Raw genomic sequence first — 20,577 nt, forward strand, 5'->3', positions numbered from 1 at the left:
ACACTAACCCTAGAAATACTGAGGGTCTGAACCTCTTAAATTGTGAGACTGCTGATCTTATAGGTGAAGAGCCACCATCTCTTTGCACTTTCTAGCTTTTTCATAGAATGATGCAAACAGGAGAATAGCTGTCTCACTAATGGTATAGATTTCCAATTAATCGATTCCTCTGATCCACCTTTCAAAAACCTTTTACAATGGCACAGCTAATACTAGGTGCTACTTCTTAGCTTCTGTGACCTGGATGCATTCCTGACCACCAGTGTTGTTTGTGTGGTATGTGCACATTCTCTTTTTGTCCATGTGAGTTCCACTCAGGAGCTCCAATTTCTTCCAAATCCCAAGGATGTGCAAGTTGGACAGTTCAACTGGCCACTATAAATTATCCCTCATGTATAGGTTAATGAAGTTACATTGCCTTTTCATGATCTCATACATTATTTCTCTTTTTGTGCTTGCTCTGTTCATGACATCCTCGTTAGGTATTTGTTTCGTCCATGATATTCTTTGCATCCTCCTCAAAAACCACATATCTGCTGCTTCAATTAGTTTCCCCATGTTACTATTGGACATGTGATTAGGAAAGAGGAGTTAGAATGCACGGTAATTATGGGAAAGATTGAAGGGAAGAAAGCAAAAGGAAGGCAAAGACAAATGATGATGGAGACAGCAGCCAGAGTACTGGAAATGAATACCAATGAATTGATCCACTTGACCTCCGAAACAGGAGTAGGCCATGGCAGTCAAAGCTCAAACTAGGCACAGCACCTGATGACGATGATGATGATGGTAGATGAATGACAGAGTCTGGGAGGAATTCATGGGGACATGAGGAGACTAGATTATCAGGTTTTCTGATGTAGCATACATTTGATGAACTAAAATAGCCTATTTCTATGTTATAATGAAGCACGAAACTTTCTTTTGGAAATTAGTATTGAATCCGCTCCCACCAGCAGTGAATTCCAGATAATAAAAAATCTCAGTGTGTAGATGATAAATGTCTTCTCACAAAGCTCAGCCTTAAAATGGCACCATCTGCTTACCAATACTTTCACCACTGGAAACCTCTCTTTATTTTTTATATATTATAACTGGTCGATGATTTTGAAGAGCAGAACCAAATTTATTTTTAATCCATGTAGAGTCAGTTAAAAGAAATTACAGGTGTTTTCATTTGCGGTGAACATAGTTACAGAACAATAATGATAATGTTAAAATTGGCAAGGTTGTAATGGTGTAAAATGCACAAATGTATTCTGAAACCAAGTGTTAATTGCATTGTCACTGAATCTTTGTCAGTGACATTCCTCCTTAGAATTACCAGAACAGTAACATTATTCCAAGTTAAATACATGAAAAGTTGATTTCTCTGAAAGGAAATGCTAAAAAAACCTCTGCACAGGCTAATTTTCCTTAGTGATAGTTATGAGTTAATGGTGCAGCTATTAGAACCTGACCAGTTAATGGGAACCTAACCTGTATTAGCATTTTAAAAGTTGTCATGGTTGTGTAGCGGTTAGCATGACATTATTGCACTCCAGTTTTCACTGATCACTCAGGGTTCAATTCTCCCCTTTGTTTGTAAGGAGCTTGTCCATTTGCCCTGTGACCGTGTGGGCTTCCTCCAAATGCTCTGGTTTTTTCCCACATTCCAAAGACTTAACGGTTAGGGTTAGTCAGTTGTGGGCATGCTAAATTAGTGCCAGAAGCACAGCAATACTTGCCGATCTGATTCAATCTTGGCCTCAATTTCAATTCTCTGACTGCCCAACACAATCCTTACTGATTTGACATAACCAATACATTTCACTGTATGCTTCGATACAAATATGACAAAAAAACTATCTTAACTTTGCCAGATTAATCCAGAGTTTAAATTGTTAATCATAAAGGCATCACTTGATGCCTATACTGCCCTGAAAGAATACAAGGATTTCCTTTATTGATATCAAGATAAAGGAGACCCATACCACCACTTCCAGAAACCATCTGAGTTCAAGTGTCAAAATAATTAAGGAACACAAAGTTTCAATCTATGAGGACTTCAAACAAATCTCAAACTTACAATCAAAATACGTCAAAGTATGTTTGTTATTCAATCTTTAACAATTCACTTTAAATAAAGTAAATATTGAATACAGTGTTCAGTTGAACACCTACAGTCAGTCATGCACAGCAACAGACTCCACTTTGTCTAACATATTGGTACATCATGTTAGTCATATGAAGAGTATGCTATTAAATTCCATTTCAACAGCAAAGTGCTTCAAAAATTATGAAAGCACTTCAGGGGGAAAAAAAGCTCAATTCAAGAATCAAATAGAAAATAGGGCAATCTGCTTTATCCAGAATTGTCTAGTATGTTTTCCTTGTTCACTTGTCTAAAACTAGATTAAAAACTCAATGGTTTTGAATCAGATCATCACAACAATTACACAACCCTTTTACAAACTGGATATATCTTTGCTTCTTTTCCCTTACTGAAAGGAAGTGTTTTATGAAGGACAGAAAGATGAAGTGATTGCCATGTTAATCCCAACATTCTGCTGAGAGGTCAGGCGGTTCAGCACAAGGAAAATATAAACATAAGAAAGAGGGGCAGAAGTCACCCATACAGCTGCTGACTCTGCTCCATCAGGATTGGAAGACTGATCCAATCTTGGCCTCAATTTCAATTCTCTGACTGCTCAGCATAACCTCTGATTCCACTATTGAACAAAAATCTCTCCATCTCAGCTCTAGGAGATCATCTGTTCGTACATAAGTGTTCATTTGTAATTTGCCACATTACATACGTCAGCCTTTGCCCTTGATACCCAAGGCAAGCTGTTGCATCAACTCTGCTGCTGGAAACTGGACCTGACAGAACATTCCCTCATCCTTCCACAGTACTTCATACAGCACAGTACAAGCCCTTCGGCCCACAATGTTCTGCCAACCCCTCAATAGCACATGTTTGGAATATCTGTGTAAATTTTGAAAAATATTCTTGTAACTTAATGTACTTATGCATTACTGAATAAGATTGTTTCCAAACCTCCATAACAAACATCAAAAGAAAATTTTCAGTAGAATATTTAACTCAACTGCCACAACATAGTGGTGTTTTACAAAACTGTCCATAAATTGCTATGTGGGGGCTATATCTGAACAAGCTATAATTACTACTTTATTAGTGAATGAATTGCCCTCCAGTTTTAAAAGCAAATACGTTAAGAATTTTGCAAAATGACCTTCAAATAGTTAAGGACATGATGGTCAAAACTCATTCACTCAAATAATAACATTGAGATTTTCAAACAATAATATCAGCGATAAAATATTTTAAAATATTCTAGACTGAGACCAGACTACTAAAACTTTGCCTTCCCATAGTTGCAATGAAATTTGGAAATAGTTTTTTATATATATTCAGCATTGAACTGACTAAGCTACAGATAGATCAACTATTTCACGATGGCCCCTGAATTGAGAGATCAATGCATCAGCCTCAGTTGACACAAGGTAAAGAGAACACAGAAGCTTATCTAGAGTACAGAGGGCAACAAGTATCATGGGGAAGTAGAAGGCCGATTACACCCTGAGCTGACTGGAGTGAAAATCTGCATACAGACATAGGATCTGCTAATTCTGATTTAAAAATAATGCTAAAATATCTGGACATGTAAACCTTACATAAACTAATGAAACACAGCACAATAATGATTCCGGCTTCCTTCTTTATTATCCACAAGAATAATCCTTTACTTATTACTCAGAGAACAATCTGTTAGTATAGCTGTTAACATTGGTTAAAAAAAAGAGCAGGGGCAATATTTTCTGTGAATGCAGGACATTCACATGAGTGTAGGACAGGAGCAGGCCCTTCAGCCCATCATGTCTGCACCAACCATGATGCCAAACTGCCTGAATCCCATCTGCCTACGTCTGGTTCATGTCCCTCTGTTCCCTCTCTGATTATTGTCTGTCTAAATACCTTGTCAAGGTTGCTACAGTCTCTGTTTCGGCTCCTCCCCGGCAGCGTGTTCCAGGCATCTATCACCATCCCATTTACAGGAAAGTACCAACTACAAACCTAATGTCAGCAAATGAAAAAAGTTGTCAATTGACCATTGATTGGTAGCCAGAGTAAGTGTTTAATTTCACAGCTTTGCATTACCGTCTATGATTACAGTGATAACGTATAACCCTATAACCTGGGCGAGAAAATCATGGACTCACTGTTCTGCGTTGATGCCTTTCACTATGGAGCAGCCAAATCACATCATTACCTTGATGCAGGAAGTGAGGGGCTTAGGGAAATTAGAACCCCTATGTCCCACGGACTTGGAGCTCCTGCGAAGTTCCACAGCAGGAACTTAAGATCAATTTCTGCACAATTCCCAGCCAATGCTGGCCAGAGAGCCAGGCAGCCTAGCTGCTGGGCAGTAAAAAATGCCCAACAGCTCTTGGCTACATGTCGCAAGGCCACAGTGATCTCCGCCTCTCTCCGACTCTTCGACCACATCCTGACTCAAATTACTGGTCTTTCAACTGAAGCTACAAGCATTCTTCAAATCCTTCCCCATCTTTCATTCTTCAGTCCTGATGAAGGGTTCCGGCCCGAAACGTCGACTCATCATTTCTAACTGATGCTGCCCGACCTGCTGAATTCATCCAGCGTACTGAAAGTGTTGCTTTGATCACAGCATCTGCAGATTATTTTGTGTTTACAGTCAGGAACTGATGGGCACATTTCCTGCCAGTGGGGGAACACTGGGATTGGATAGAGGACCTCAGCAGTCAGAAGGAAGGGAGAGATCACAGGACAGAATACTCACAATCACATGGTGGGTGGTGAGTTAGCCACGTAGAGCAAGCTGAAATCACAATTTTATTTTTAAATTTTAACCATATCCCTTTAACTATTGGGTGATATTAATATGAGCTACCTCTGTGCACTGTCTAGATTTAAACAGAGTCTCCAATGATTTATGAAATTAGTAGAATTCTTGGACCACCCACACGCAAATATAGTGGATTTGGGTTAATTGTGCCATTAGTTAATTGGGACAGTCGCTTATTTAGGAGAACTCTTAAAGAACAAAAACTAATGAGGAAAATAGCCGGGATTCCTTTCATTTATTTGGGAAACTATGCCAGTTTACTGGGACAGGAGCCTGTTGCCAAACAGTTCCTAACTAGTACCAGTCACGTGTGCTTGTGTGGCCATTAGACACACTACACTGTGCTTAGGGGAAACGTTTTTTTAAATAGCATCAGTTGCTTGTGCTTGCATTGATAAGACAGTGCTTTTGGCACTGATAGTTGGTGAGAAATAAGTAGCAGGAAATTTCAGAACTGTTTTGCTCACTGCAGTTTCAATCATTTGGTTTGGAGATGCCAGAAACGGCCGAGACTGAAAATGAAATGATTTCACTACTTCAGCAATTTGGAATTTGAAGAATTTGAAGGTATCGACAATCATCTTGAATGTTACAATGAAAATGAAGATTTGGAGGATGCAATCATCGAAAGTATGAAGGTAGTCCATTAGCTGCACTAGATGCCTGCAGTGATTTTGTTTTTTTACAGTCAATCAAAAGAACATGGCAGTGTACAATGGATGAATTCCTCCATCGATAACTAATAGGAACTAATTTACCATTTTATAGTACTGTAGAGGTGTTGTGATTTCTTCTATATTTCATTTAAATACATAATTTGTTACCCAGTTAAAATAGTAGTTTGTCTTTTTTTAAAGTTTCTTTTTAGCCATTTCCATGAAACATCGGCTAATTGTGACAGCCATTTAATTGGGTCAAAATGTACTGGTCCCAATGTGCCCCAATTAACCTGGAATCCACTCTACTTATAACAGTAACCAACATATCTCTAGCTTCAGCCTTTTTACTTGCAGTGCACCAGGATCAGGATCAGAAATTGCTAATTTCTGAGTCTTCTCCATAGTAAAGCTTAATCATGAATAATGACCAGAGAAACAGCTAGCAAAAGCAAAAACGATGTGAGGAATCACTTAATGAGCAGCAAAAGCCTTAATTACCACAATGCTCAAGAAACATGACACTATCCTGGAATTATCATCCATTTTATCCACTCTCCTGATAAAGTCAATCTGGTTTGGCAGATTTATGTGATAAGAAAGGATTGGAAAGGCTGGGCCATTCCCCTGAAGCAAAGGAGGCTAGAGGTGGCATGACAGAGGTGTATCAAATTATGAGAAGCATTGGTAGGGTAGGCAGCCAGAGTCTTTTTCCTATTAGAGGATATAGGTTTAAGATAAGGAGGAAGAGGTTCAAATAGGATCCAAGAGGTAAATATTTCAGACAAAGTGAAGTTGGCATCTGACATGTCACCAGAGGAGGTGGTGGAGATGATAACAGTAGGCATCTGGACATGGACTTGAATGAGCATGACCATAAGCCATCAGGGCAGAATTAATCCATTTAGCCCATTGAGTCTGCTGTGATGGTAGGGATATGGAATGAATGGAGTCAAGATTTGTACACATAGGCATGTGATTGAATTAGATCAGTTGTCTGAAGGCTCTGTTATGATGCTGTACAACTCTGACTTTACAACTATCCCTCGCCAACACTAGAGAGATATCCTGAAATCAGTTCAGCATCTAGAAGTAAGAAAATGTTTTATTTCTGCAAACGACTACCACCACAAATATTGAAATTAGTAGCATTGCAAGGACAACATGAGCTCCCAGTCCTTTTCCAAGTGGCAGCCATTTCTTTTGACATGTATCATTTGATTATAGTTCAGTCAAACCTTTGGACTTCCCATCATTATGAGTGTGTGTTCAATATAACGACAGCAGCAGATCGGAAAGCTCTGGCACCAGCTCAAGCAAATAAACAAAAAGTGCTGTTTCTTTGAGCCACCAGCAACCCCATGGTCTGTGGGCAGCTGCATTACTTGCACTATTGAAGCTGCCTGTACAAATCTGCCTCCGGGCAACAGTGAACAGATTCAGCAGCACAAATTATATGAGCCAGCTCCAAGGAGCTGAGCTGGCTGAACGGGTGGTGGAAGCCAACGAGTCCATTCACTTAGCACAGGAGGGGAAGAAATTTGGGTAAAGAATGACTAAATGCTGCAGTAGGTCTCACTTTTGTCAACATATCATTCTCTGCCAAATAGTGCATACAAATCTACAATAACTGAGAAAAGAACCAGCATAAATTCTGAACCATTTACTCAGCGATTTGTGACCTAGACTGTGAGAAATGATAAAAGCAAATTCGATAATGCCTTCATATAGGGTACTGAATAAATATTTGGAAGGGAAAGGTTTAAAGATCCATGCGGAAAAGGGAGGGAAGTGAGATGAATTAACATCTCTTTCAGAAGACCTGCTCAGAGCCAATGAGTCAAATGGGTTCCTTCTTTGGTGTGCAATTCTAAGTGATTAACTCAACTATTAATGAGATTTGAGTGACATCAAGAGCCAGGTATAGATTTCCCAGATTTGAATATAACCCCCAAATCATCACTAAAGTATATGCAATAAAATTATATAATTTCTTCTCAGAATAATTTATAAAGTTATACATGTTTTCAAATGGAAGAAAAAAATTAACTACTTGAAAAACAACTTTCTTAAAAATAATGTCTTTCACTGGTACAGATTTCAAATCTTTAGTGTATGTATCTTCATGCATTTTAGAGTCAATCACCTAAGCTGCTTTGCAGTTTAATATGGCTTACTATGGATTAGACGAGAAGTTAAGAAGATTTCCCTCCTAATACTTACCAGGATAAAAGATATTCCATCCTTATGCCTCCATAGCTGGCAATTCGTGGTTTTGTCTCTGCTTGAATCAAAAGAAACAGAAGAATATGCTGCTTCAGTTTTACAGTGAACTTTGCAACATGCACAAGGGTTTCACTTGCACAAGTCAAATAATTATTGTTTTGGCAGCTTCGAAAGATTGGTAAAGGCAAAAGGAACTGAAGACTAGACTGATCCCTCTGAAGTAACGTTGGTATTTCTGCTCAGCATATTTCAGTACAACCAACTGTCACTGGAGAGGATTCACTGAAGTCTGCTGACAGGTACAGAGAAAGCCACTGGAAACTGAAAGTAGTGCTTCAGAGGAAAAGGAACAGAGTCTAAATCTTCTTGAGAAAGTCAAGAATATAAATGACATGGATGACTTGAGATAAAATAATATATTTGAACCAATCGTAACTTCCATTAAAGGACACGAAACAAAGCTCTAAAGATAAATAAATTACATTTATATATCTTAAAATGCTGTAAACAACTCAGTGGCCACTTTATTAGGTACACCTGTAGGTTAATGCACAAATCTAATCAGCCAATCATGTGGCAACAACTCAATGCACAAAAGGATGCAGACATGGTCAAGAGGTTCAGTTGTTGTTCAGACCGAACATTAAAATGAGGAAGAAATATCACCTAAATAACTTTGACCATGGAATGATTGTTGACGCGAGATGGGGTGGTATCTTAGAAACTGCTGATAACCTGGGATTTTCAGGCACAACAGTCTCTAGATTTAGAGAATGGTGTGCAAGATGAAAAGCATCCACGTGAGGGCAGTTCGGTGGGTGAAAACACCTTGTTAATGAGAGAAGTCAGACTGATTCAACCTGACAGGAAGGTGACAGTAACTCAAGTAACCATGCGTTACAATAGTGGTGTGCAGAAGAGCATCTCTGAATGCCCGACGCATCAAACCTTGAAGTGGATGGACTGCAGCAGCAGAAGACCACACCAGGTTCCACTCTATTACCTAACAAGGTGCCCACTAAGTTTCTATATTAATGACTTAGATGTGAATGTATGGGATTATGACTAATAAGTTTGGAGATGACAAAATTTGCTCGTATATTTGACAGTGAGGAGGGCAGTCTTAGGCTGCAGAACAAGGGCTGGTAAGATGTTGGAATTTAAACCTGCTAAGTGTAAGTTGAATTTTGGCAGCTCTGGTAAAGAGCATTGAGGAACAAAGGAACCTTAGTGTAGAACTCCACAGAAACCTACAGGTGGCAGCACCGGTAGAGACTGTGGTGAAGAACGTATACAAGATGCATGTCATCTTTAGTTGGGCAAAGAATCGAAGAACACATAATTTTATGATACAATTTTATGAAACGTTGGTTAAGTCACAGTTAAAATGCTGTGTGTTGTTCTGGTTGCCACACTATTGGAGGAGTATTATTACACTGGAGAAGTGCAGTGGAGATTCACTTGTACGTTGCCTTGGATGGAATCTTTCAGACCTGAAGAAAAACTGGATAGGCTGTGCTTGTTTTCCTTACAGCAGAGAAGGCTGGGAGGGGAACTGATAGAGATATACAAAATTGTGAGAGGGATAGATAGAAGATGACAGCTAAGAGTAAGATGTTTAGAGAGAACTTGAGGGAGAGATTTTCCCCTACCCAGAGGGAACACAACCACTGTATGGCAGAAACAAGTACTCTCTCAGCATAGCCTGTTTCTGTATTGAATGACTATCTAACACAAATGGACATTGATCTATAAGAGATTAAGTGGTGACTGAAAATGAAAGAAGGCATTCATGCAAGAGGAATTAAAGGCAGAGAAGATGGAAGGCAGTGTTGCAGGATAGTGGGGAGAGGGGACTCAGGAAAGTAGGGTCGATTGCCAAAGAACTGCTCCCTCCACTATAACCACTCCTCATCCAAAGAGGGAACAATCCACTGAGGAAAAACTTGAAGGACTAGAAGCATTTACAGTGGGAGACCACTGCATATTTGGTCACCAAGAAAGGACGATATAATGCTCAATGTTTCAGAAGACGGAGAACCATCAAAGTTCTTGGATGAGTGTCCCGGTTAACTTGAAGAAGCTTGTGAGTGAAAAATGATGACCTAACAGAGACAATTATGGGTAAGTCAAAAAGAAATCAGGGTGAGGTGATCACTAGATTGAACAGAAAGACACTGTTTTGCACAGACTACACTAGCCAGAAGAAATGAGAAAGGGGCAGAGTTTGTGGTATGGACTAAAACAATAGAACTCAAAGTTCAAAAGTTCAAAGTAAATTATCAAAGTACACGTACTACCATATACTACTTTGAGATTCATTTTCTTGCAGGCATTTATAGAAAAAATAAAGAAGTACAATAGAATTTATGAAAAAATACATAAGCCAGACTAACAACCAGAATGCAAAAGACAAACTGTGCAAATAATGAAAAAATATACTGGAAGGATGAGCTGCAAAGAGTCTTTGGAGTGAGTCTGTAGTTTGTGGAATTGTGGTGAGTGAAGTCATCCATGCCAGTTCAGGAGTCTAATGGTTGCAGGAAAATAACTGTTCCTAAACCAGGTGGTGTACAACCGAACGCTTCTAGACCACCCGAATGAAGGCAACAGCAGCAGCAAGAAGAGATCATGGCCTAGATGGTGGATACTGCTTTCCTGTGACAGCACTCCAGGAAAATGTGCTCAATGGTGGGGAGGACTTTGCCTGTGATAGACTGGGGTGTATCCACCACTTTCTGTAACCTTTTCCATTCCTGGGAGTTGGTGTTTCCATACCAGACCGTGATTCAACCAGTTAGGATACTCCCCAGTGTGTCTCTATAGAAGTTTGTCAAAGTTTCTGGTGATGTGCCAAATCCACACAAATTTCTCAGGAAGTAGAGGCACCACCGTGTTTCGTTTCAGGTGACACTTGTGTGTCGGTTCCAGGAGAGATGCTCTGATGTGAGAACACCAAAAATTTTAAAACTACTGACCCTTTCCGACTCCAATCTGCTTATGAAGACTGACTCATGAACGTCTGGCTTCTTCCTCCCGTAGTCAATAATCAGCTGGTTGGTTCTGTTGACATCAAGTTGTCGTTGTGGCACCAATCAATTAGATTTTCAACCTCCCTCTATATGCTAATTCATCACCACCTCTGATTCAGTCAACAACAGTGGTGTCATCAGCAAACTTAAATATGGCACTGGAGCTGCACTTATAAAGTGGGTAGAGCAGGGGCCTAAGCACAGAGCCTTGTGGTGCACCTGTGCTGATGGTGAATGCACAGGAAATTTCACACTGCTAACCCTCAAGGAGAAATTGTGTCAGCCAGGAAGTAACCATACTGGAAGGGCACACGCCTGAATGAAGGCATGGGGGGGGGGGGCGATATTATTAATTCTGATAAACACTTCCAGTTGAAGTAGATTTCAATGTGGAAAGTTTACTTCCTCCCATTCGTAAAATCCTAAGTGCAAGTAAAAGACATTTGCTGTTGAAACATAACTCCTTGGAAAAACCAAGGTGTGGAAGGTCATAGCCAAGTGTTGTACATTATTCTCAAACTAGCCCAGATCAAACTTGATCTGAAGGTTGGCAGAGAATCACAAGATATGTACCGTAGTTGCCTCATTTTCACAGCCAATGATTCCTCCATACATTAGCAATGAAGTCTCAGGCATATTAGATGAATACAGTGACCAGCTGTGAAACTATGGCTGTGCAACAGCAGCTGTGGGATAGATTACTTATGTTGTGAAAAATACCAGCAATTCCATAGCAGTTGTGGTCTGATTAGAAGCAATTCATAATTGATTTTTGTAGTTTTAAGCATGAATACTAATTGCCACACAGCTAGACAGCCACTTGACAACCATACTAGAATGTGGTGAAAGCCTGTGCAAGGTTGTTAAGGTGAGCTGTGGAACTGTGACGTAGCATGATCCTCATCATGAAGCTGTTTTCGTGATATCAGTCCAATCACAAGTATATTTTAAGCATACAGGAGTAAGCATGTCTTCAATTCTCTTACAGCATTTGAAAAAAAAATAGCATTTACCAAAAAATAAGCATCTGAATTACTCTACTACTTTACCAAAATAGTTACAGCCATTAAATGAGACCGAACAAAATGGAAGACCTTGGTTATCATCAGATGTTCACGTTTTCACAGTTCAATTTACTGTGTATGGTTACTTCCACTGCTTAAAAAGCAGTTCATCTGGAGGAAATCTGCATGCTTAACAAGGGGGCCGCTAGATTTTACAAGATATCTACAAAGGGTTCTTTCAAAATCAGACTTCAAACTAAATTAATGATTCCCTCTATAATTGTCTGATTGGTTAAGATGAGTGACTTAGTTTGAGATCTCAATAAATGTACAATAATTGTTGTATAGTAACACAAGTCAGGTTTACAAAAGTGGGATCAGGAATGGTTTTTAAAAATGCAGGTCTGTCTGCTAATTTCCTCCTCCGCCCCCCCCCCCCGCCCCCCAACCATAGATGCTGCCTGGGTCGCTGAGTCCCACGGGCATTCTACGGGTATTGCTCAAGTCTTATTGCTGGTGAGTTTCACTTTACGAGAGGGAAGGCCACAGCAGAAAGGGTAAAAAGGGCAAGTCACATTGATTAGCTAATTGACTAATTGGGCAGCAGCTACCAATAAGGTACTACGGTCAAGTGGAGAAGACATTCTAGAAATGGCTCAGATGTTGCAGTAAGTTTCTTACCTTACCTGCTCATTGAAAGCCACTCCCCTGCGGGAAGCGGACGGGCCCATGTAAGGAGCACTGCAGCCCCTCCCACTAGCTTCTGCTTAACTGATGATGTTATGGCGCCAGTAGGATTTAAATCTAGCATGTGGTCTCTTTTCCTCTTGAATTGTTGTGGACCAGGCAGACACTGGGGGTGTGCTTCAGTGAAGAGGGCTCGGGTGCACACTTTAGGCAAGTCTCTACCACTGTGTGTATGTTCAGTTACTGTTTTGTGCTACCACTTTGGGTACTCGGTTTAGATAACTATCTTTAACGAAATTTAGTGTGAAGGTTTGCTAAATGTTTCGTGTCTGTTTTACCTTGCAATTAAACAGCTAACCTACTTACCCTTAGTGAGTGACTTCTGTCTCCACTCGCTAAACTGATTTCCCACATCAATGTATACCAGGACCTTGAGGCTTTTGCAAGAGGTAGCAAACCGAGTGAGCAGATGCTTAGGTGAGACTCTGGTAAGGTGTTTTCTTTTCCCTCATTGCACATGTAGAGCAGTGGGAATGATAGTCTGGGTAGGGGTATGCTCCTCTTGCAGGATCTGGGAAGTCAGGGGACCTCCAGTTTCCCTGATGATCACACTGACTAGAAGTGCATCCAGCTGCAGCTCCTTGCACACCACTAGAGAACTAGAACTGGAGCTGGATGAACTCCAGGTCAACGGGGAGGCTGAGGAAATGACAGGCAGGAGAGGGGCAGGCACATCTAAGTTGCTGGAGTCAGGTAGGTGGGTGACCATCAGGAAAGGGAATATGCAGTTTCTGCAGGGTACGTTGCTTTCTGTAACAAGGGTACAGTTTTGGATACTGTTAGCGAGGGGAGATATTGACCCAAGGGGGAAAAAATCATAGCGGCCGGCCCTCTGCCACTGAGTCAGGTTCTGTGGCTCAAAAACCACAGAAGAGAAGAGTAGCAGTTACGGGAACCGACAGGAGAGAATGAAACTCTGAGATGGTATCTTGCATCCCATGTGCCAGGGTCACAAAGATATCCCAGATAAGAGTCCACAGCATTCTTAAGAGCGAGGGTGAGCAGTCAGGAGTTGCGGTACACATTGGCACCACCGGCATTACTAGAAAAAGGGACGAGGTCCTGAAGACTGAATACAGAGGGTTAAGGTAGTTAAAAATCAGGATCCAGAGTGTGGTAATCTCTGCATTGCTGCCTTCCTTTAAGGATAGCCAATGGATAGATATGAATGCAGTCAGTTGGATTGGTTGAAATGCATTTGCTTAAATGTGAGAAATATTGAAACTTGTTGAACATAGGTTGCAGACTTGGATTGCCAACAGTACTTTTTAATTATTGTACAATAACTAAATATCTTTCCAATTGGCTATCAGCAAACAAAAATCTGTTTCCTGGTGTTTAACTATTTTCAATGATGCTCCTAAGCAATCAAAGATACTTCTGAGGTTAAGGATCTAGTGATACAAACGCTATTATTAGCAGACTAATTCAGTAAGGTTTTAAAATGAGCATTCTATTAAAAAGTCTTCTGCAATCCTTTTATTTTAAATTAAATGACTGCATGTAGTGGGTTAAATTGTTCATTAGGACACTGACCTTTACTTGGCAATTGAGATTAAGCAATTAAAAGCAATAAAAAGTGACAAGGAAAAAGTCAATGGGGCTGGATGTTGAGTGATTGTATGGTAATGAACTGAGCAGGTAAAATTATTATGCAGAGTGATAGCCCAGCCCAACAGCTCCTGCTGCCGTGTTCCCTATTAATTCATCTGATTTACCTAAAGGTTGGTTTTACAGTTCATTCTGGCTTGGACCAATAATACAGAAAAAAATAATTCAAATGCAATGTGAAGCAATGCACAGAGTAGTAGTAGGTACTTTAATTTCTAGGGCTGGATGTTTAAATAATATTTGTTAACAGATAATTATCTTTCCTGCTATGACTTAGCCTTGCTCCCAATGTTTTAATCCCAGTGTTGAGAAACGCAGCCATCTCAGCCACGAGGTTGAAGTCCGAGACCATTCTGTGCAATGCTCTACACAAGTTGTGCAAATGATAATTCAAAGTTCAAAAGTTCAAAGTAAATTTATTATGAAAGTACTGTACCTGTGTGTCACCATATACAACTATGACATTCATTTTCTTGCGGGCATACTCAGTAAGTCTGAGAACCATAATAATGAAAGAATGCACCCAAAAGGGCAAACGACCAACGTGCAAAAGACAATCAACTGTGCAAATACAGAAGAAGAAAAAAAACAACAAATAGAGAACCTGGGATGAAGAGTCCTTGGAAGTGAGTCCTTAGGTTGTGGGAATAGTTCAGTAATGGGGGCAAGTGAAGTTATCCCCTTTGGTTCAAGGGCCTGAACCTGGTGTTGTGAGTCCTGATGGCAGCAGCATGAAGAGAGCATAACTTGGGTGGCGGGGGTCCCTGATGATGGATTCTGCTTTCCCGAACAGTACTCCATTTAGATTCCACTTAACACTGAAATAGCAATTCCGCTTATCGCTGAAAATGTTATACTATTCTAAAGAGGTAATTTGCTCCATGATGTCATAACTATCCAGGGAGCTGATCTTATCTGCGCTATTCCAGTAGACAATGATTTTTTTAACATACATTGCCATAACTTATACAGTAAAGCATTGTTATACTATACTTCAGGATGTTGCTCTCCAAATGAACAGAAAAGTAAAATTGCACGTAGTAAAGTAAATTTCTGTAAAATGGTGGGTTATTAAAACGTACTTATGCAATCCTGCTGTGTTCTATAGGTCCTTTGTGTGCTTTTTGTTGTTAAAATGGAATTAATTACCAGAGTTACGTACTGTTGGCGACTTTCACTTGGTATTGGCATACACGTAGACAATTATTATAGTGTCGACTGCCAATTCTGCAATAGATGCTGGTTTGCATGTTCATATTAACAATGTGTATAAGCGAAAGATTCATTGTGCTGAGGGTGGTTCATAAAATGTCTAAATGTCCTTAAATCTTGGCTCTAAATGCGATCTCGCTCTGTGAAACAAACCGAAGGATCATCTCACAGTAATGATCTTCAGTTTCTATCTCTGAGCGGTATGCCGCAACTCATCTTTGCTCCTCCAACAAGGACCAAAGCCAGCTCCATTCGCCTCGCCGTTCATAATCATCCCTATTTCTGCTAACACCTTTTGATCCACCTTCACCGCTTCCTGGCAATATCCACCCCGATTCCCATCTCATTCGTCCTGCTCAATCACATCCATCTGCCTCTTGACAACGACCGCCTTTCATTCAAGTACGTCACCGGATCCAACACGGACTTTCACCGGACGGAGATCGATCGGAAAATCTTATTTTACCGTCCATGAACCTATCTCCATTCTTGCCTTCCTCGTCCTAGGTCAATGTTCCCCGTACTCCTTCCTTTCCCCCGATGGGGACGTTCTCCGCTCCATCCGTTCTGGCGCCGCGATCATTGCAGTCCACACACTCCGCTTCTCCAGGACCGACGAGACCCCCTGCCCACCACCCACCCCCCACCCCCCAGATTTTCCCGATTCCCAGTGAGACACACGACTGTCTCTTTCTCGGACTGCCGCAAGACACGCCAGATGATTGCAACTTTGAGGTATGCGCCCCACAGATTTTTCCTCCTCTCTTGAATGAATTGTTGCTTCTTGAGGGCTAATCAATGCTGCCTCGCCATCCCATGGAGTCTGCAGTCGCGGTCAAAAGGCTGACTACTCTGGGCAGAAACAGCCCGGCTTCCCCACTGGGTTTTACCGGGCTGTGCTTGCGAAGTTAGAGCGAGTTCTTGCATTTACATTTGTTGCATTTGACACCCTCAAACCACCCAACTTTTAAGTTCCGGATCGGTTAAGCAGGGAACATCTTTCGCAGATGATCAGTTCCCTATATCTGCTTCCAACCAGCGGGAGCAGAATCGGTGGGAATCTGCCCGTTCCACCGTCACAGTACAGCGTCCGACGAAGTCGTTCATCGCACCCAGGGATGGAGCAACCCTGATTATTTTTAAATTCATGCGCTCCGAAAATCTCTCAAATCCATCTCATTCACAGATATATTAAAAAAAGACAGGACCCTGGTCCCATCGACAAGTTCCGGTTTTCTATGTTGCAACATACTGACGCACTCCCTCACTCCCCTCGCCAGCAGACAAGTTACAATATTTGAACCTGATTTCGGTATTCTGTCGGGATCCGCAGAGTCGATAATGCCTTGAACTTCATGCAGTAGTAAATTGTTACAGGCGCCCCCTCCCCTTTGCGCCCATCTCACCCCAACGGCGATGCCCTACCTCTAAGTGAAACTAAAGTCACACCTTGTTATTTCAGCGCAAACAAGTCCAATATTCTATGCAACTTTTGGGGAAAGTCAATTTCGAGAAGTAAAGGATTCGGGGTTGGATCGAACGCGAGCTGGAATTGGACATTTCCAATTGGTTCAATTAAGTGCCTGCTTCTTGATATTTAACGCCGCGTTTCGCAACTACTTCTCAAACAAGCAGGCTGAGGCGATTGTACCACAACAGTGCGATGTGCGAAAAGCACGAACAGCGCGCAGAGAATATGATACACCTATGCATTTTTGTTTCAAGTTCGCCACCACATCAATAATCAAACGCTACACGTTTCTACAATTTCTGGTCTTATGATCTCATGTGACATTAAATGTGAACAAGCACGTTATACCTCTCTGCTAAAGCATACCACGGCATTCAAGATCCTGAGCAACCATTGCGCTGCGCGGTCTCAGCGTAATACATTCCAAAGACAATCTACGTGATTTTTTTAAGATTGCGATGTTACATCCTGGGTCGCCTACCTCAATGAAATACGCAGCAATGCAAAATCGTAAATCAGAAACATATCGATTCTAAGAGAAAACATTAAATCATGAGACGTGACTGCCAAAAAAAACCCTGACACCCTCACTGAATCTCAATGAATGAGACTGATCTACGTTGCTTTCACTCGACTGAATTTCGTGGGGAAGTAGGAAGACGGAAACAGCGCTTTCACGAAGGGTCGGGGGAGGGGGGTCAGTGCTGATTTCAGCCGCATTATTTTTGCACCATCGGCTGCTAACGGCGGCGTGGAATCGCTGGCAGTTTGGTGGCTATTGTTGCTCCCGCGCCGATTTGGTACACTTTCACCAAGGGTAAGGGATACAAAGTACACCATCGAATGGGGGAACGCACTGAAGGCTCAGTTACCCACATCAGGACCTGACAGTACCAGGCTGGTGCATCACACCAGATGCAATTGCTAACTTCAATGCAGCCGGATGCAAAGGCTGCGGAGTTATGAACATGCAATGCTTTCTCCAGCCCCTGGCTCATTCATTCATAATGACTTGGGAAGTTATTTTGGAGAATGTCGAGCGCGCACATACCAGCCCTTGGCCAGGAAAGGGGAACCCTTTCCTGGGTGCCTCTCGGACGTGCCGGGATCTCTGTTTCTTGTCTTCGCCGCCTTTCTCCTCGCCGTCCAAGCTGCTAAAATTCCACACCAGCAGAGTCTGCACGAACAGCACAGTGAGTGCCACGATCACGGCAGATTTCGAGCGCCGCGCCAACTTTCGCCCGCACGCCGCGGCCACCATTTTCACTGTGAAGCCGCTATGCCGGCGGACTCCAGGTTAGCTGAGCCCAGCCGCCTCCTCCACCCCCCGCCACTCCGCTCTTGCTCCCACTTCAGCCAATCGCTGCTGCCCTTTCCTCCCCGCTCTGACAGGGACCGGCCAATGACAGCCACTCCTCCCTCAGCGTCTGCCAATCGGCGGGCGGTTTAACCGAAACATCAAAGAACCAATTGGGATCGAGTCCGTTCAGCCAATCGATAGAAGAAATTGCAGACTCCGACCCACCGGTTGGGACAGAAGCCAATGAGGAGGCAGGTAGTGCTGTCGATCAGTTGTTCGCTGCTGGGTGACAGCCTGCATGTATTATGACGTCAGCGTGGGAAAGTGTGTGTGTGTATGTGTGAGAGCTTTATTGCCTCGCATTCACCGGCAGCAAGGAGCGGTGTGCGTAGAGGGGCCATGGGGGTTCGGGGGATGCCGGTGTGCATCATCTTTTCCGAGTTTACAGCCCTTAGGGAAGTGTAATCGGGGTGCCTTACGGGGGCAATATCCACACAAGACGAGCTACAACTCATTAACAGAGTTCCTTCCACTGCCACATAAAGCAACAGCAGCTCTCCCTGCTCAGAAACCCTCCCGCTCCCGTTTCAGCACCACCCGCTGCGCAAAGCTTTGCGAAGTGCATTTGTGCGTTAAGAAAAACTGCATCTTGTTAAAGACCACCCTTGGTGCATGAAAAACCTCTCTAAAACAGATGGAAGATGCGCTATGCAAATCCAGTTGTTTATTTCGCCTTTCTTCATAACTTTTCATGACGATTTTATTTGTCATAATTATTCTTTATAATGGCCATTCGTCCTTAAGTAGTAATGAACAGGTGGCAAAGATGACAGAACTCTAGATTTTATAAAAATAACCAAATTCAGGAGCAAAGCCGAACGCTTCGCAATTCAATTTTGAAAGATTAGCATATCTCAAAGTTCAAAATAAATGTAAAATCAAAGAATATTGTTACGTACGTTTGATTCATTTCCTTGAAGGCATTTACGGAGGAAAGAAAGACTGACAAATAACCAACGTGCAAAAGACAAACTGCAAGTAAAAATAATACCAAAAGAGTACTTTAAAAAGATAATCGAAGATAAAGTATTTAATTTCTGGACCATCTAGTGACCGCAAAACACTTTCTAAAGTCCTGAGATTGTTAAAGGCCTTATATAAATTCAAGTCTTCCAGCGTTACTGTTAATGGTATGTATCTAACGGGGTGCTCACTTTGCAGGATGTGTCTGCAGATTTAAAATTTTCGAGGTCCGGAATTACAACTGGTTTCGTTACAACTGAGTGGGCATGATTTCGAAAACTCACACTGAACGTAAGGAAATAAGAGGATCGCAATCTTACTGCAGCTCGAGGTGGTTATTCTCTGAACAAATTCCCAGTATATTCCGTTCCAGCAACTATATTTCATCTGCAGTATTTTTAACCTGCAATGGACCGGTTCAGCTCGAGATCACCCGCACCGCACAAGGTAGTTAAAAAGTTATTCCTACATGAAGCACTAATAATCACACATAATTAACCTTTTCCACCGCCCACTTTTCGAGTTTTCACACTTTGTTAAGCAGTTCATTAATATTGACAGTTTCGAGTCGAACATTTTTTTTTGGCTCGTGAAGCTCAGTGTCTTCGTGGTTGAATGTCTAGTTTCGATTGACATGAAGTGCGTTTATCCAACCATTATCACAAAGCGGCACAGAATCTAAGCCAGCAGTTCTACCGAATCAAATCCCCTTTCTATCAAGCAGGCTGAATTCGTAAAAATTTCCCGGTCTCCACTTGCACCAGCTGTTCCCGGTCGAAAACGCCACTCAGAAAAATCATATCGCCATCAACTGTTCAATAGCACAGCTGCTCGAACGTACGCGGCTAAGATGTGCAGTTTAAACGGGCCACGACTCTCGCTTGAACACAATCAGACAGCTATCATTTCTGTTTGAAATTTTGGGGTTGAGCTCCGTTAGTTCCAGCAATGAAATGAAAAAATTCAATGTGCTGGTTAGTTTTCAAATTTGAAACTCTTTTTCTGAATCGTTCAACCGGTGTGCTACCGAACAACTGAGATTTCAGAAATTCTGAAATTAGGAATAATAGCATTCATCTCCCTCAACCTGTCCGAAAAACCAGCTGCTTCAAAGCCAGCCATGGTTGGAGGTGCCTCACAGAAATGTAACAGAGGAACAGAAATAACCCTGAGCTACTTTATTACTCCCAAAGATACATTTTATATTTCCATCTTATTCCTAGGGTTTGTTGATGAACTGCTGATTATCCACTGATGCCGGAAAATGGCCAGGATTGAAGAATATGTAATGCTGGTCCCTCTTGACAAAAAGTGATTCAGAAGCTAGAGTTGCAGTGACTGCAAGCCCTGGTTTTAAATTCTGATTCAATCATGGCCTTTAGCAAATGTGGGGAGATTTTAGCAGC

The 20,577-nt window shown here is 41.7% G+C and overlaps 1 protein-coding gene across 1 annotated transcript in view; it reads right to left on the reverse strand.

The window, feature by feature from the left end:
* xylt1 (xylosyltransferase I) overlaps positions 1 to 18,136 on the reverse strand; it is a 284,213-nt gene extending 266,077 nt beyond the window's left edge. Inside the window, exon 1 of the mRNA XM_072268810.1 lies at positions 17,900 to 18,136. Within this exon, the coding sequence (XP_072124911.1) occupies positions 17,900 to 18,109 (210 nt within the window). The 5' untranslated portion in view covers positions 18,110 to 18,136. The remainder of the gene's footprint in view (positions 1 to 17,899) is intronic.
* Positions 18,137 to 20,577: the final 2,441 nt, after the last annotated feature.

Source organism: Mobula birostris, chromosome 9 (assembly GCF_030028105.1).
Source record: "Mobula birostris isolate sMobBir1 chromosome 9, sMobBir1.hap1, whole genome shotgun sequence".
NCBI lineage: Eukaryota > Metazoa > Chordata > Chondrichthyes > Myliobatiformes > Myliobatidae > Mobula > Mobula birostris.